Here is a 17310-nt window from a genome sequence, read left to right on the forward strand (position 1 = left end):
TTCTGCCCCAAACAAGTTAATTTTCATTTGATATTCTTTGTGATTTAGAAGCATAATCTTTGCATAGAGGAGATTCAATGTGAGACTGCATAAGGAAAATTTAAATCACATTTTATTTTAGTGGAAACATTCCTTTATAATACAAAAAAATATATATACAATTCTATACCATAATTGAAAGTATTTAAATATGACTTGAAGTACAATTTTTCAAAAGTGACTTTAAAACAATACAAATGCTTTATCACAATTATACCATTGTTAAAATAATTGCTAATTACTGCTAATTTGGAAAAAAAAAGTGTTTAAAAATACAATCTATGTAAACACTTTTTTAAACGATGAAAATGTCTAAATTAAAAATATATAAATATAAGATATATCATTAAGTCGAAGTATGTTCATTTAAATGTTTTAATACTTTTTAAAAAGTGATTTTAAGTATGAAATTTTAGTATTAGTTTTTTTTTATACAATAGAAAAACTAAGCCATTTAATGAAATATAATTATTTAAATGTTTAAAAATAATCCAAATGTAGAAATTTATTCTGACAAGTCATAATTAAAATATAATTTTATTTTATTTTCTGTAGAATGTGTGTAATGACTAAGTACAAATCTGGCTAGCAATATTGTTTAGTCGAATCCAGTCATGTAGTTGTATTTTTAATATTTTATTTTGATACAAGTTTTAGATGTGGGATTACTAGATGCATGAGTGGTAAATAGTGGACATACATACAGGTACAGGATTTAATTTTCTTGTTCTAAATACTCATATTTCCCACATTTCTGGAAGGTGCTTCAACGCACCACCTACAAGTTGGCAGTACTTCCTTCGAGGACTTTTTACGTAATGTGCACTTTGACTTCATTGCATGCATGTTGCCACAAGTGGGATCATAAGTCAGGCACTCATTGCTGATTGGCTGCTTGCAGTCAGACGCTGTGACTGATGTTATGTGTTTATTTTTGGGGATTAAACTGTAGTAACCTCCAGGCGTGCAGGCGTGGTGGAGATGGGTTAATATTCCCTAACACCACACAGAGCAGCAGTCTGAGTCATGCTTTTCTCCTCGTGCTGCAACCACTCAACTGTAAACCCACAAGGGGTCATATTAAAAAGGCATTGCAAAACCAGTTTAGGAAAAGGATTGCCTTGTTTGAATAGTGAGGGAAAAGTTATACAGAGCACACTCGTCCTTACAGGGAGTTGTTTTCCTACAAATGGTTGAAAAGCATTCTTAATTCCAAAAGTGATGTGGCCCATCGGTTATGTGGGCCTTGAGCATTTACGTTTGGCCACCCCTGGTTTGATGAAATCTAACACAAGGACTGTATTGATTTTTTCAGGGTTGATGCTATGTTACGTGTTCCCTTCTGCATACACGTAGGCCTCCCGCGCATTCCTCTGTCCTGTGTCAAACCGTCAATGCCATTTTTAGACTTCTTCCTTCGCTGGCAAGGTAATGCCGACAAGCACCTTTAAACAGGATTTAAATACTGTACTACTTTGTGTAGCATATTCACTTCAGTATTTAGAGAACTATTAAAATGTATTCTATATTTATAGTACCAAAAGAAAAAAATAAACTAATTGCTCTATAAAATAATATGATATAACTTGTGATACAATGGGAAAAAGGGATTGCTTCTGCTTTGTCCCATCTCGCTTGCCGTACTGCGCGCCAGCCAGGCGCGGAAGTAAAGTTGCGCTACAACCTTGAGCGCGCAATTGTCTGGCTCAAGTCAATACAAACAAACTATCGCGCCAGCCAGACGCGGAAGTAAAGTTGCGCTACAGCCTTGAGCACGTAATTGTCTGGCTCAAGTCAATACAAATAAACTATGGCACTTGTCTGGCTCAAGTAAATACAATCAACATTGGTGAAATGTCTAATGGGCACACAAGAACGACACGCATCTTGAAAATATTGTGAACTTTTATTTCCGAACTCAACAGTTTGACAAAACAATTCCAACCTTTTTGCGATCCTTCTTGCTTTTGCAGCGACATTAATTTGGGGGTGGGAGAGGGGGGGGGCTGCTTGCACAGCGTGTGGCGTCGCTAACAAGTTGGCACATTCGTTGGATGAGATGTAGAGGGCAGAATTTGACATTTGAGATAATAGAAATCGGATTTTCTTCCCCAGTGTTATTTAAGTGCTACTTTTATTTGCGATACCAACTATGCCTCTGTAAACATGGACCTTGATGTCTTTGTATCAGATTTTTGTCGGGACAGAATGGGTGACCATCAGGAATGGATTCAAGTCATAAGGCATTTGGTAGTTTCCTGACTTTTTTTAAAGGGGGAACAAACTAAATAGGCGCTCCAATTCCAGATAGAAGATACCAAACGGGTTTTGAAGGCTAGCGGTTCTCTTCTGAGCGGTAGTATTTTGACCAGTAACCAAAAACTAAACAAATATCGTAGAAGCATCCCGACACTCAATAGGGGCGGGGCGGTTGAGGTTCACGCCGCTTGCCGACAACATGTACGGTGTACCGTCATCCTCATCATGCATGGATGGCCACATGGTCACATGACCCGGCTGCTACATCGACCGGTGGAGATGTTGCATAAAACGTTGCGAGAGGAAGCGAAGCCACGGACGCCACGAGAATATCCAAAAACGTCCACAAAGCGCACTGAAAAGAAAGGAAGATAAATTGGCACGAGATAAACGGCTTCATCGCTAAATTTCACAACAAAAGGAACCATTTTCTGCACATTTGGTTTAAATTAAGACTCAAATTTTCGGATTGTCGTTTATTTTACTATTATTGTGTAGGAGAATATAAACAAATGGCTACATGAGCGACCTTTGAACAGCAAAGAACGCTTTTTCTCTCTCAAATGATTCACTTCAAATCCAAAACAATTTTGCCAAAGATCTAAGCCCGACTGAACATCAGAAGGCCAAGAGCTTAACTAAAACGTGTTTTGTTTTTAAACCGGCGCAACAAATTTTAGCTCAACAAATTTTAGTAACAGCTACGAAAAACCACAAAAACAAGCAAACATGGTCGCGGTTCCCCGTGAAGCCGACTTAAGACTCCACGTGGTGAATGAAGAGATGAAACGCCGTCCAAAAAAAAAATTACTCGTGGAGGTTTTCATTTTTCCGTTTCACGCTCGGCGAGGTCTGGGGCGCTCGTCTCCACTTTAGCCACTGCGGTAGCCGGCGTCGCCCGTGCGCTGCACTCGCGCCAGCACCGTCTCGTGGGACACTCGCTTGCAATCCTTGGCGAGGCCCAGGAAGCACATCAAGTCGATGAAGCAGGTGGTCAGGTTGAGCTTGCAGCCATACTCGCTGGTGGCGTAGTCGTAGGGGAACGTGTGGTGGTAGTTGTGGAACCCTTCGCCTGGACCAAAATACATTGGGACACTATTAGAACACAGTAGGACCGGCGATTGTGGAAACTATGGAAATTATTTTTGAATGATATTGAAATGACAATTATCAGGGTTTCTGCAGGTGTCAGCCAATCTAATTCAGTACTTTTTAATACAACCTAAAAGTATTTGAAGTTAAAAATATATTCAGTTAGAGTGTAAAACATTGAGGTTTAGATTCTAATTTCCTCAATTGATTTGATTTTGAGTCACATGGAAAACATTTTTTGGGGGGATTCACTTCAATCCGATAATTAATTATGGAACATAAAGTCTTCTTAAAAACTCCACAAAATATTAAATGCAAAATTACATTTTGCAGAGGAAGTAACTGGTTAAATGATTTAGTGTTATAACATTGGCATCAGCAAGGATTTCATCATTCTAATTCACTCCTAAATATATATTAAATATTCTGAATAGTGTTTAAAGTACAATAAGTCAGGTATTTCATAAATGTAAGAAAATAGTTTTAAAAATTTAAGAGAGAAAAAACTTGGCCTTTAAAATTCTCTTATGAATTTATGGGAAATATTTAAAATAATTGATTCATGGTTTTATGAATAAATATCAGGCTCAAAAAGGAAAATCGATTCAATATCGATTATTAAATTTTTTAAACTTTTAAACCCAGCCCTAGTCATTTTCTGCCCCAATGTGGCATTAGCGTTTCATGTTGGACATTGATGACCCCCAACAGTACATTTTTCTTATAATTAAGAGTAAATGAATTGGAAAATAAAGGACTCCTGCCCTTTTTGTACATTATAAACTACAACTTTTCCACAGCCCTTAATATTCATATTTTGAATGACCTCAGTGCACCCTTCATGTACGTACATGCTTGTGCATACCTATAGCGCTGAACGTGACAAACTTGTTCTCCCGGGGGTTGATGCTCAGGTCGTACGGCCGGTTGCCCCACATGTGCGCGGCGCTGTTGACCAGCCAGGTGGCGTTGAGCACCAGTGTGTAGCGCAGCAACGCCGGCACGAAGTAGGCCACCCACAGGGACTCGCCCCAAAAGTACCAAGGCACGAACATGGGCACCAGGAAGCACATCACCGCCACCGACATCTTGTAGTGTCTGTTCGGAGGAAAGAGGCGGCAGTGAATGACTATTCTTTATGCGGAAGGGGGAGGGATCGCTGTTGTCACTGCGGGTCAATGCAAGGATGTTTGAATGACCTCGTCAAACCAGACTGGCAGCATGTAAACGGCGCTTCTTTTGTATTGTTAATGAACCTCTTTAGAAAAGCACCTTGCCCATGTGCTCTTACTGATTATTCTACTACATAACATAAAAAATAAGCATAATATCTGAAATCTGAATATCTAAAATATCTAAAAATGTCACTGTCAATAGACCAATGGCGGTGGCACATTATTGCTAACAGTAATATAGCATCTGCAACATTTTTAGCATTGGATTAACACAAACTGTCGAATATGGAAGTACTCTGTCATACATTTCTTTATCCTCTGCACATAAAAATTAAAATTAGTAAATCCAAATTAACCTGCCCAAAAATTAGTTGACATATTTACAAAGCAACCATCCATCCATTTTTGCCACCTGCTGAATATTTTACAAGTTCTTTCATATTTTTTAAATTAAATTCCTAATTTCAAACTTGTTAATGCAAGAAAAATGCTAACTTTTGGAGCAAACTAGACATGGATGTAAAAATGTAATAGTAATAAATTCAAGCATTCTCAAACTGCAGGAAAAAAATAATTTAAATTGTATTTTTTTAAATTAAATACCTAATTTAAAACTTGTTAATGCAAGAAAAATGCTAATTTTTGGAGCAAACTAGAAGGTACCAAAGAGGATTAGGGCCAGTGAAGAGAAAAAAAAAGTTTGCCAAGGTTCTGACTTTGATCTCAGAATTCTCAATTTAAAGTGAGAATTTTCACTTTAATCTCAGAATTCAAGAGAATTCTGACTTTGAAGTGAGAATTTTCATATTAATCTCAGAATTCTGACTTTAATCTAGGAATTCTGACTTCTTTAATCTCAGAATTCAAGAGAGAATTCTGACTTTATTCTCAGAATTCTGACTTTAAAGTGAGAATTCTGACCCTGCCAAACTTTGGGGGTTTTCTCTTTCCACTTGCCCTAATCCTCTTCCGTAAAAAAGGGGATATAAAAACTTAATAAATTCAAGCATTCTTAAACGGAAGAAAAACATTTTTTTACAAGTTCATTTTTTTTATTTATTAAATACCTAATTTCAAACTTGTAATTTTTGAGCAAACTAGACGGGAATATAATTTTTTTTTAATAGTAATAAATTCAAGCATTTTTAAACTTAAGTACAATTTCTTTTTGAAATATCTTAGTTTCAAGCACTTTTATCTACTTAAATGTTCTACATTGTGTATTATCATCATATAAATACATGTTTGTCTCATCCAATAGGCTGGGGAAAAATCCTAACAGTTCTACCAAAACACATTTAGCAGCAGTCATAATAACACAAAACTAAATCTACTTGTACCATGAAACAAGCCCCAAAAAAGTTTTTTCATGGCGCCGTACTCACTTCCTCTGAAACATGACCACCTTGTCGGCCAGCAGGTCGTGAAGTTCCAGCTTGCATCCCTTCTCGATCACGTCGGGATGTTTGCGCACCAGCAGCCAGCCGATGTGGGAGAAGAAGAAGCCGCGCACGGCGTTGTGTGGGTCGGCGTCCGTCTCAGAGTACTTGTGGTGGACCCTGTGGTCGCGGGCCCACTCGTAGATATCGTTCTGTCAGGTAGGAAAATATATATATATATATATATATATATATAATATTTCGTTTTTAAAGATGAACATAAAAGAATAATGTCAATTTTTTGGGGTACCTGAAAGGCCATGGAGTTGGCCACGGCCAGGAAGATCTTTAAAGGTGTAGTGGCCTTGTAGGACCTGTGACTCCACAGGCGGTGAGCGCCTGCTGTCACTCCTAAAGCACTTATCAAAAAGCAAAATATGGCTGCAAAGAGACAAAAAAAAAAAAAAAAACTCTCCATTAGCTCAACACATTAAAACCTCATTTATCTCGATATGTTCCCAAGGCTCATCCGCAATAGCTGAAAAGCTTCAAAACAGGGAGAGACCAAGACAAACATTTTTAGGGGTGTCTCGAGAGTTTGCCTTAAGTGTTTTTTTATTTAAAAGGCGACCCGTGTTTCACATACAACAGAATAAGTGGCGAGTCAAGGTATGTTACACGCTAGCGTGACCTGAGTCATACTGTAACACATGATTCCTGACCGGCCACATCGCCTTCATTTATTGCGCCTTACGCAATTGTGCATGTGGACACCTATCGGGTTAGGTTTAGAGCTGAGCAAATAATCAATTTGATCTATTATCTGATTAAGGTTTTTTTTTTTACAAAGCACATCCCTGCTGATGTACACTGCACAGCATCTACTAATTACCGCTAAGAAACAGGCGACATGAGCAGAATTCTTATGCACAAAAAATGATGTTGGTGAAAGTGTGCACGACGTCTGAGCAAACCAACAAGCTTAACCCCCCCCCCCCCCCCGCGCAGATCTCTATTTGACTAGATGTTGTCATAGACCTCCGAGTTCAGTATTTCCCAGCGGACTTGAAGCCAGCATTAAAGTGTGGCTATTTCCCAGCTGACTTCAGAGCACCTCAAGGGAACAAGGCATCCTTTCTTTTTTTTGCTTTATCTGTTTTTTTCTTTAAAGACACTTTAAAACTTGTCATCTAAGAGTGTTTTATCTTAATTTTACTACTACTGCTACTTGTACAAACATTGAGAATACTTTACAATGGCTAGTTTCGACTCCGAAACAAATTTCTAGTTTGTATTAGTTCGTCATGTCTCAACAGTAGCAGCAGATTTTTTTTTGAAATACACCAAGACTTGCAACAGTTTGTCATCAAAGTCGATAAGCTTTTATCGCATCCACCATTAAGTTCAAAGCAGTCTGTGCCTTAAATGTTTCATTTTAACAATAACTTGACATTTGATGGGATGTCTGTATCAAATCATCCCATTAAACCAAGTCTGTATGTTTGCATGACTGTGTGAGAAAAGGACGTAAACATTATTCATAGAGGATAAACAAGAGGCCATATGGCAGGACAGGTAGTGCACTTACACCAAAGCAGCGTGTCGAAGGAGGCGTTGGGTACGATGACCATGCCGTACAGGGCACCGACATGCAACAGGGTCATGAGGGCGACGTTCTTCCACACGATGATCCTCGGCGGCTTGGGGCCTTGCTTCTCCACGTACGTGTGGTCGAACACGTCTTCCCTGCAGAGGGCCTCCATCGGAGAGCCGTTGCTGGATGCGAGCTGTTGTTGAGGCTTCTGTTTTTCCTCCTCCGCCTCCGTCATCGCGGTGCCGTCTGTCTGGTTTAGCTGGATAAATGCACTTCAAGCGCCCCCGGGGGGGGAAAAAAATACACAACGATGACAACAGTTAGAATGGTTGCAAGTCCAATGGAGAAAAATAGAGGCGACAGATACGGTGATGCTCGTGCCACTAGGTAGCGTTGCGTAACGTCTATGTGACAAGCTCCTTGAAAATGGAGGAAGGAAGAAGGAACAGCAGAAGGACTTTTGACAACTCACCGAAGACGTGATTAAACAGGCCGTTGAAAGCTTTGATAGATAGCCGTTAGCGTTCTTTTAAACAAAAAATAAAGAAAGAGAAGTGTGTCGCATCAAAACCAAAAGGGATGGGGAAGCGCTAGGTGTCTCTGCGGCTCCCCGGCCAATTGGCGTGCAGCACCCGCCTACTTGCCGCTCTCAGATTGGCTGCCGGGTCATCTGCTGTTCGCCACCTCTTCTTCGTTCTCCATCCAGATGTGTGATTATTAGGCTCGTGTGCCCCCCCCTCCCGTTTTTTTTTCCCCCCCTCCCACACACTCACCTATGATCCGCATCACCAGACAGACGGGTGGGATTAAATGTGATGACGTCACAAACACTTGGACGTGGTCGTAAAAGTTTATTTAAATTACAAATTAAACAACAAAATTAAACAGCACGTAAATAACGTCAGGTGACGCCCACATACATCGACGTACAAGTTTGGTATACCTGCACGACCCAATCAGATTTCAAATTAAATACTGTGTAAAATATAAGTATTTTTTTTAATGTGTATTTATTTTTATTTTACACTGTATTTCTTTTTATCATTTAGGTTTTTATTGAGATATAATACCTGTAAATATAAATTAATATTTTTAAATATTTTTATGGATTTTTATTTTATATTTTTTGAAGTAGCTGTATTTTTTTGTTTTGGATTAATCATTGTTATGGAGTGAACTGATAGCAGTTTGGAATATTTTGTTTATTGTTTTTATCATCGTTTATTTAATTATTTGTATTATTTTTTACTAATGACTTATTTTGTATATTTACATTTACAATTTTAAATGTATTATTTTATTATTATCCTGGATTGGGTGGCAACCAGTTCAGGGTGTACCCCGCCTACTGCCCGAAGCCAGCTGGGATAGGCTCCAGCGCCCCCCGCAACCCTTGCGAGGACTAAGCGGTTAAGAAAATGGATGGATTGATGGAATTTATTATTTATTGTATTCAATTTTTATTTTATTTATCATTACTGTTTTATTATAATGTTTGAAGTTACAGTATTTGCAATTATTTTTGATTAGTTTTATTGATTTTCCATTTGATATTGTATGAATTAATATTGATATTCCATCCATCCATCCATTTTCTTAACCGCTTTTCCTCACAAGGGTCACGGGGGGCGCTGGAGCCCATCCCAGCTGGCTTCGGGCAGTAGGCGGGGTACACCCTGAACTGGTTGCCAGCCAATCGCAGGGCAATATTGATATTATCTTTGCATTTTTTTAAATTGTTTTTTTAATTGTTTGTGAATGGATTAATATGGCAGAAATGACTTTGGCTGGCACGTCTGCCAATCAGTTTTGGGGTTCAAATCTTGGCTTCGACGTTCCTGTGTGTAGTTTAGTTTGCATGTTCTGTAGGGGGTTTTCTCCAGGTGCTCCGGCTTCCTACCACATTCAAATGTGTCCAATTGACTGGAATTATTATTTTTTTAACCAGATTTATTGTTATTTATTTATCCGTTCATTCATTTAATCTTCTCTTTGTATTTACACTACTCAAAAAAAATAGGGATATTGGGCTTTGAGATGAAAAGTGCACTATAACCTCTACAGGTGACCTTCTCTAAACTTTGAAATGCACATGTCTAACCATTCAGTGTTTCAGTCAATTTTGCACACTATAGTGTTCTCTAACAAGGAGCTGAACAGCAAAATTCACAACAGGCGTTTGAAACATGAATCGCCCAGTACATTTCCAAGCACACCCACTTGTATGCCTTTCCTCTTTAATCTTCCAGTCTGTATCTATGTTGCAATCTGCTGATGGGCACATTGACACTAAGCCAGTCTCTCCCAACCAGTGTGCTCTGGCAATAGCACATTAGTGTCCTATGGGAGATTATCAAGTGTGCTGCAATAATTGATCACATTTCTCAACTGGTTTAAAAAATATATTAACTAAAAATTATGTTATTTTGTGTATCTATGATAGCAATGCAGGCAGAACAAATCCTCCACTAGATGGCAAACGGTACAATTAACCTGTATATCCTCCACATTTTGTGACATCCGTTGTTTGGAGGTATGTTGTTATATATATATATATATATATATATATATATATTTATTTATTTATTTATTTATTTATGTATTATGCAAAATATGTGCCTCGGCTTAATAAAGGTTGGGACTGATCTAAGCTTAGTGGCCACTTCCTTCGTCATCTTAGTCTCATGATGGTAAATTGTCAAAAGCAAAATGAAGAGGACTGTTTAAATGCCAATTAAAACTGAACCACACATTTATTGGTCGATTCATGTGCCTGCTGTGACTAATTGCTCTTTTAGCTTCTCGTTAGAAAATAGCAAGATGTCCAAAAGCTATTGAATCAATAAACAGTTGGACACATACGTCCAAAATTTTAGAGAAGGTCAAATCTAGTTGACCTGTGAAGGTTGTAGCACATTTTAGGCTCTTCCTGAAATTTCATCTGAACTAATATCCTTAACTTGTTGTTGATAGTGTAAATACAGATAGAATATAAAATAGAAATCAAGAAATAAATTCACATAAAAACAACGCAAATAATGAATAATGTACATACATACAATTACAGCATAGAATAAAATAAAACATTGACCTCAAAGTACAAAGTATGAAAGATTTATTCGGGCCACACTGAAAAAAAACAATAGTATATTGCAAGACTTTAGATATATTTTACAAATAAAAAGTTATATTTTCAATACCGTGTTATGCTTCTATATAATGTTTTATGTATTTTACAGATTGAAGTGGTAATATTACAAGACCCAAGTCATATTTTCGAGGAAATAGTCATATATTTTATTTATTGTTTTTGTTTGCAACCAAAGTGAAAATGATGCAGCACCGTCTTTGACCTACATGTTTTTAAAGGGATGTGAAGGGAATTTGTCTCCCTCTAACGGACAACTTAATCCACTACACCATCAGTGATTTCTCGCTAACCGTACATTTCTAGCTCCTGTTATATTTTGGAGGCTTGCTAAAAAGACCTCCACGCACTCAGCTGCCTTTGCCGGCATCAGCATCCGCATGACGTCAGCGCACCTCTTTACCGACTTCCGGTCCCGCCGCTAACCCACCGAGGTCCGCCACCATGGAGGTGAACCGGGATGAGGCGGAGCGGTGCATCGACATCGCCGCCGCGGCGCTGGGCAGCGAGCAGCCGGACAAGGCGAGGAGGTTCCTGGAGAAGGCCCAGAGGCTCTTCCCCACCGACAAGGCGAGGGGTGAGTCGAACCTGCCAGCACTTGAACGCATCACCTGCTTTTTGCATCTCGATGTCTATGCGCACATACAGTATGATGTACAGTATGGAATGGAGGAGTGGGGGTGCACATGATGGCGTGTGGGGGGGTAGTACCACTGCAAGCTAAACTAGCCCAGGACGTTTTTGCAATCAATGAATCACCTAAATGCATGTTTTCAAATCAATTTATTCAGAATTAGTACTTGGACCAGAGGCCATTTTGGACAGTTCAAGTGAAACAAAACGGCAGTGAGTTATGTGCGTTTATTAAGCAATTGTTCCCAATCTTTATTAAGCCAAGGCACATTGTTAACATTGGAAAAATTCCCACTAAAGGTACATTTACATTGGCCCCCGTTTTTTTCGCTGTTATTTGTTCCATAAACACACTTAAACTTTCCTTGGCGGTGGTGCCTGTTCTCACTCGCACCACCCTCTTCAGTCTGTCGCTCTCATTTGATTTAGATTTGTGTAAATCGAACAAATAACAAAAAAAATAATAATTCAATCAAACAATGTGTATTTTAACAATGAAGTGTCTAACTAAGCCCAATAATGTTGCTAGCCTAATGCTAATTAACCTGAAACGCCTTGAGCAGGGCTAACGGTAAATTAGCATCGTCGACGCAGTAATTATAAATCTTTAAGCAACTGTTACTACTAATTTAACAAACACAGATGCATATATTCTCTCTGTGCTGTTGGAATAACTAATAACAATTACTGGAATTTAGTTGGGGACCAACTCCGCTGCTTCTTCTTTACTCTCTGCCAGTAGCCCTCAATGCTGCCTGGCATGTTGTGACACGATGAGGTACTACACGAAAGGCATGCAATTCTAAATTCAGACTTGTTTGTAACCTTTTTAAAAAAAAAAAAGTCTTAAAAATCGATGGTATGAGCGATATAGTGGGGAAAACTATGCTTATATTGATGTAAACAATAGTGTTCTCCACTAATGCAATACCCAAATATGCCACAAGGTGACATATAGGCCCTGTCTAAAAGAAGACTAGTCAATTTCTACAGTGTTTGTCTGTGGAGCAAATCAAGGGGTTAAATGGACAACAACTGTCCGCATAAGTTATTGTTTGTCCTTAGTGCTGCTGGAGCTCATCTCCAAGAATGGCTTCACACCCAGACAAGGCCCACACACTCAGGACTCAGGACCTCGATTACGTCAGAACCAAAGTGATCACAGCAAACCTGGAGAGAAACCCTCAGATACCTCAAAATCCTACACCGCAGAGCAGATGGACGCTGTGCGAAGGTATCCAAAGTAGCGATATAATACCACCATCGCCACAAACTGCGAGCACAATAGCAAATGGACTTTTTGTTGTTGTTGCAGAATCAAGCAATGCAAAGATTTCTACGAGATCCTCGGCGTGCAGAAGGACGCCTCCGAGGACGAGCTCAAAAGATCTTACAGGAAGCTGGCGTTAAAATTCCACCCGGATAAGAATCACGCTCCTGGTGCCACGGAGGCATTTAAAGGTAACCTTTATGGCGAACCGTTTGAGTATTTAACAATTTAGAACACTTTTAGAATGCAGCAAATGTGTAAACACCTTCTTTTTTTTTTTTATGAACAGCCATTGGGAACGCATACGGCGTGCTGAGCAACACCAACAAAAGACGGCAGTACGACGCGCGCGGCGAGGAGCGGCGGCATCCTTCCAGACAGGCAGACGCCAACTTTGATGCCGATATTTCCCCTGAGGACCTCTTCAACATGTTCTTCGGAGGAGGTTACCCAGCGAGTGCGTCTCACCACTATCGCCGTTCATCTTTCATCGACTGATTTGTTATTCAGCTTGTTTTATTATTTAGGTAGTAACCACGCATACACGAACGGGAGAATGCGTCAGCAGAGGCCGCAGAGAAGAGAGCGACCGCGAGAAGTGAGTATTGTCCCGCTTTAGCCTGCAGAGGGCGCTGTTGAGTCGAGTTTGTTACATTCGTGCATTACAGTGAACCCAGGACACAATGGGGGATATGATCAAGTGCTTTAGAGAGACCATATAAAAAAAAAACATTTTAATATAGTTTTACTCTTATCACGTGCTTTAAAGATATTTAAATATATTTAAAATACATTTAAATGTATTAAAAACACATTTTTAAAAGTATTATAGTGCTCCATATTGTGCTCCAACTGATGTGTATGTCTTGGCCACTAGAGGTCAGTATAATACAAATATTTGCAGAGCAGCAGGGTAACAAGATGGCGTCCGTTTGTCATATGACCAGGAGTTGACCAATCACCGCTGGTCACATGACATATGCACGCCATCTTGTTACCCTGCTGAAAACAGTTGGCCAAACTTTCTATGTATGACTCTGGAAAATTGTATTAAATGAAGAAGATAAAGAATAAATGCCTTGATCGGCGACATGATGCTTTTCAGACCTAATTCACATGCTAATTTCTGAGATCATTTTGTTTTTGTTATTCTCAGGGGGGCCTCGCCCTCTTCGTGCAGGTCATGCCCATCCTCATCCTGGTCATTGTGTCGGCTCTCAGCCAAATCATGGTCAAAAGCCCCGCCTACAGCCTTAGCTATCGCCCGTGAGTTAAAAAAAAACAAAAACAAAAAAACAACAACTTTACTTCCTCCGAGTCATCACAGCGTACAGTATCTTGCTATCATTTTGTGACGTGGCAGGTCAGCGGGCCACACGCAAAAGAGGCTGACGGAGAACCTGAAGGTGGCGTACTACGTGGCCGAGCACTTCCCCAAAGACGTCAACGATGGGAATCTCAAGCGCTTGGAGCAGACAGTGGAGGATGATTACATCGCCACCCTGCGTAACAACTGCTGGAAGGAGAAACAGCAAAGTACGCAATAAACTCGCCACTTGACCAAAGACTTTTACACAAACAACATATTTTTTTTCAAACATTTCCATTCTACACAGTATTGAATGATTTGCATTCTCTCCGGTGCAGAGGAAGGCATGCTGTACCGAGCACGCTATTTCGGTGACACGGACCTGTACCAGAGGGCTCAGAGGGCTCGGACGCCGAGCTGCGCCAAACTGTCCGAGATCACCGCCTCCTTACACGGCTGAGCTGGCCTTGCCTACTTCCTTATTTTCCCAAGTAAGCAAAGAAATCTTCTTTATCCAAATGAAAACAGCAGCGGGCCCAGAATTGAACCCTGTGGAACACCTTAAGACCCGCATTTTTTCAGCAGGGCGATTTTTTTTTTATACTGATTTTGACTCTTTTCACGCATAAGAGAAAAACATTTTAAAAAATTGGGTAATGTCATATTTTTATTTGTTATAGTGGACGCCAGGATAGTATGGCTGTAACATGTTGTAAACTTACCAAGCTTATATGTAAAATTTTTAACATGAACATCGTGCAAATCAACTTGCGATTGTGATTGCTTAGCTCGGATCCAATCATGAAGCAGAAGTGTTGACATCATCCAAATTATGCGTTTTATTGGTTTAGACACGAAAATATGCTATGTCCACTGCAATCATCTATTAAGGTTCGTTATACATGCAAATTGAATTAAGTCGGGTGTGTGTGTCTTGACTTCGGCCGAACCCCCTGAGACTGACTGAGATTGAACCCAGGTTAAGAAAAATTGGTATATAAAAAATATGAGTTGCGTAATAAAATGAATTTATTGTGTTTTTACGTGCAGTAATTGTAATGTTAAACTACAGGAAGGCGGGGCTTAATTAGAAACCCAAGCCGCAGCAAAGAGGAGTAATATATTCCGACTGAATGGTTGATTGATGATTGGTTTATGTCACACAAAAATGTATCGAAATGTAAATATACATTTTTATGTTTTGTGCCTTCTAGACTGAGCTGGCTGTAAATAGACGAGCTTACCTCCCGAAGACAACGTGACATGCAACGAGACAAAAGCAGCTCCTGATAAACTGGTTTAAAGTGACGAAGCATTGAAATAAGGGTAAGGATTAGTTACAGGGCACCAAACTGGATTTTCTAAGCGTGTGTGTGGCACGGGACTTCTTTTTTGGGGGGCATTTAAATCCATGAGAACGTTTTTGGGCATTCGGCTTCAGTTGCACCTTTGAATCTATGCAGAAATCACACGCGTGTATTGTCCGTCACCTCACAAATGTCGTCATCGAAGTCTCGTCAAAGGTTTTATGAAATTAGATTGATAGTTTTAGCAACGCTATCGTGACCATACAGGATGACAGTCATGTGGGTTTTTAATGAGTTGCAGATTGTCACAGTAGGAACCCCGAACCACAACCCCTTAACCGCAACACAAGCTTAACCCTAACCAGTATTTTTATCCCTAACTCGTACCCCTTAACCACTTACCAGTGGTGGTCCTATCTTAAATGGCACTCTGTGCAAGGTCACCCTTTGCCCCCATCACACACCCACTCACTTCTCACATCTGGTTGCCAGAAAGCGATTCCTGAAGACGACAGAAGGGTGCAAATTCCCCACACAAACGCCAACGATTTACATGTCACGATGTCAATTGATATCCTTTTTTTTTTTTTTTTTTGCACGTGTTTTGGCGTCAACAACACAAAACGTCTCACTGACGGCAACATGTGGTGAGTCCATCTATCCAGAATTTATACAGCTTTACTTTAGCAACGACCTACATAACATAACTGCATGGTTGCCACAATAAGTTACTGAGAATAATTCTCTCCTACTGAAATGTTTTTTTTTGTTGTTTTTGTTTTTTGTTTTTTTTGTTACATGTGATTAGTGAGGAAATAAGTTAATTTGGACTTTTTACAAAAATGGTTCAAAACTTTTTCACTCCTTTCCATTATGTGTGCAATAAGATTGCCGGCAAGAACAATATTTTTCTGATTTTTTTTTCTTCTTTTTTTTACACAATCAAAAATTGATAGTTTGGTTATTCATTACTTTGACCTCAATGGAGAGGAGCAGTTGCATATCAACATCTTTCTCCCCCTTGCCCTAACCCGACCTCAAATCCTAACACCTCACCCTTGAAATCCTTTACCCCTCACCTCTCACGCAAACCTAACCGTTAACCCAACTCGAACCCCTAACCTTGACCGTCACCAAGGCCCGACTATTCACAACTGTGAAAAAAATAGCGGCTTATTTGTCAGCCGTTCCCGCTCTGTAAATCATTAAAGAGCGATCGAAAATTCCTATAATCGCACCTTTATCCAGGTTGGCATCTTCCTTTGCCCATGTGCCACCCCCTCTACAAATGTAGTGGAAGTCTATTTTGCCTTTCACGTGTGTCACCGACTATTTACTCATGCTGCAAAAAAGGTGGCGGCGCGAGACTTTTGCACAATACTTCCTTGTTTTCAATATGCTCCTTATGAATATTTCGGTTGGAAAAAAAATAAATAGTGGAAATGCTCAACAAAGACGTGACCGCTTTGTGTTTCGGAACTGAACAAACGGCGCTTAAAGCAATGCGTCCTGTCAGCACTTTTTCAAGGCCGCAGCTGGGATCACTGCTCCCCGCACGTTCACGTTACTTGGCCGATGCGCCAACATGTGCTTGGCAGGAAGTGCAGTGTCATGTTCTCAAAAAGGCCTTCCTCCTGGGTTTTTTTTTTGTGTATGTGTGTCGCCGGGCAGATTTCAACAACCTCCTCTAATGGTTGCGGAACATGTTAAGTTCATGCAAACTAGTAATACTTTTTGCACATTTTTTTTTAATACTTTGTAGATGCAAGTGACACAGGTCAAATTCTATATATATATATATATACACTGTATATATATATATATATATATATATATATAAATAAAATGTCAGCTATTTGTTTATAGGACACTTCAAATTATTTTTTTTAAATTAAATTTAGAATAGAAAATCTTAGTTTTTCCTTAATAATAATCATATAAATTAATAATCATAATAAAAAGTTTGTTTACATTTATTTAAGCATATTTGTATGAAGTAAAAACTAAATTGTGGGTGTAGATGTTCTTTTTCGTTTAAAAAAAATATATATATTTTTTTTTGAGTGCTTTATAAAGGAGCTGCTAAGAAAAATGTTTGGATTTAA

General features: G+C 39.3%; 2 protein-coding genes across 2 annotated transcripts; one reads left to right on the plus strand and one right to left on the minus strand.

Annotated features, from left to right (window-relative positions):
- Positions 1–1926: 1926 nt before the first annotated feature.
- On the minus strand, positions 1927–8197 carry scd (stearoyl-CoA desaturase (delta-9-desaturase)). Its single transcript, XM_086064581.1, has 6 exons — positions 8011–8197; positions 7533–7810; positions 6255–6385; positions 5951–6156; positions 4256–4488; positions 1927–3370 (listed from the first exon to the last, which is right to left on the minus strand). Exons 2-6 carry the CDS (start codon positions 7771–7773, stop codon positions 3171–3173), a joined length of 1011 nt encoding a protein of 336 aa, XP_085920707.1. The 5' UTR covers positions 7774–7810; positions 8011–8197; the 3' UTR covers positions 1927–3170.
- Positions 8198–10968: 2771 nt separating this feature from the next.
- dnajb12b (DnaJ heat shock protein family (Hsp40) member B12b) lies at positions 10969–16659 on the plus strand. The gene is made up of 9 exons (XM_086064736.1): positions 10969–11263; positions 12385–12553; positions 12635–12780; positions 12879–13046; positions 13117–13187; positions 13746–13855; positions 13953–14125; positions 14237–14389; positions 15113–16659. Exons 1-8 carry the CDS (start codon positions 11131–11133, stop codon positions 14356–14358), a joined length of 1092 nt encoding a protein of 363 aa, XP_085920862.1. The 5' UTR covers positions 10969–11130; the 3' UTR covers positions 14359–14389; positions 15113–16659.
- Positions 16660–17310: the final 651 nt, after the last annotated feature.

This window comes from Leptonotus elevatus, chromosome 20 (assembly GCF_054856555.1).
Source record: "Leptonotus elevatus isolate MCC_2025b chromosome 20, RoL_Lele_1.0, whole genome shotgun sequence".
Classification (NCBI taxonomy): Eukaryota; Metazoa; Chordata; class Actinopteri; order Syngnathiformes; family Syngnathidae; genus Leptonotus; species Leptonotus elevatus.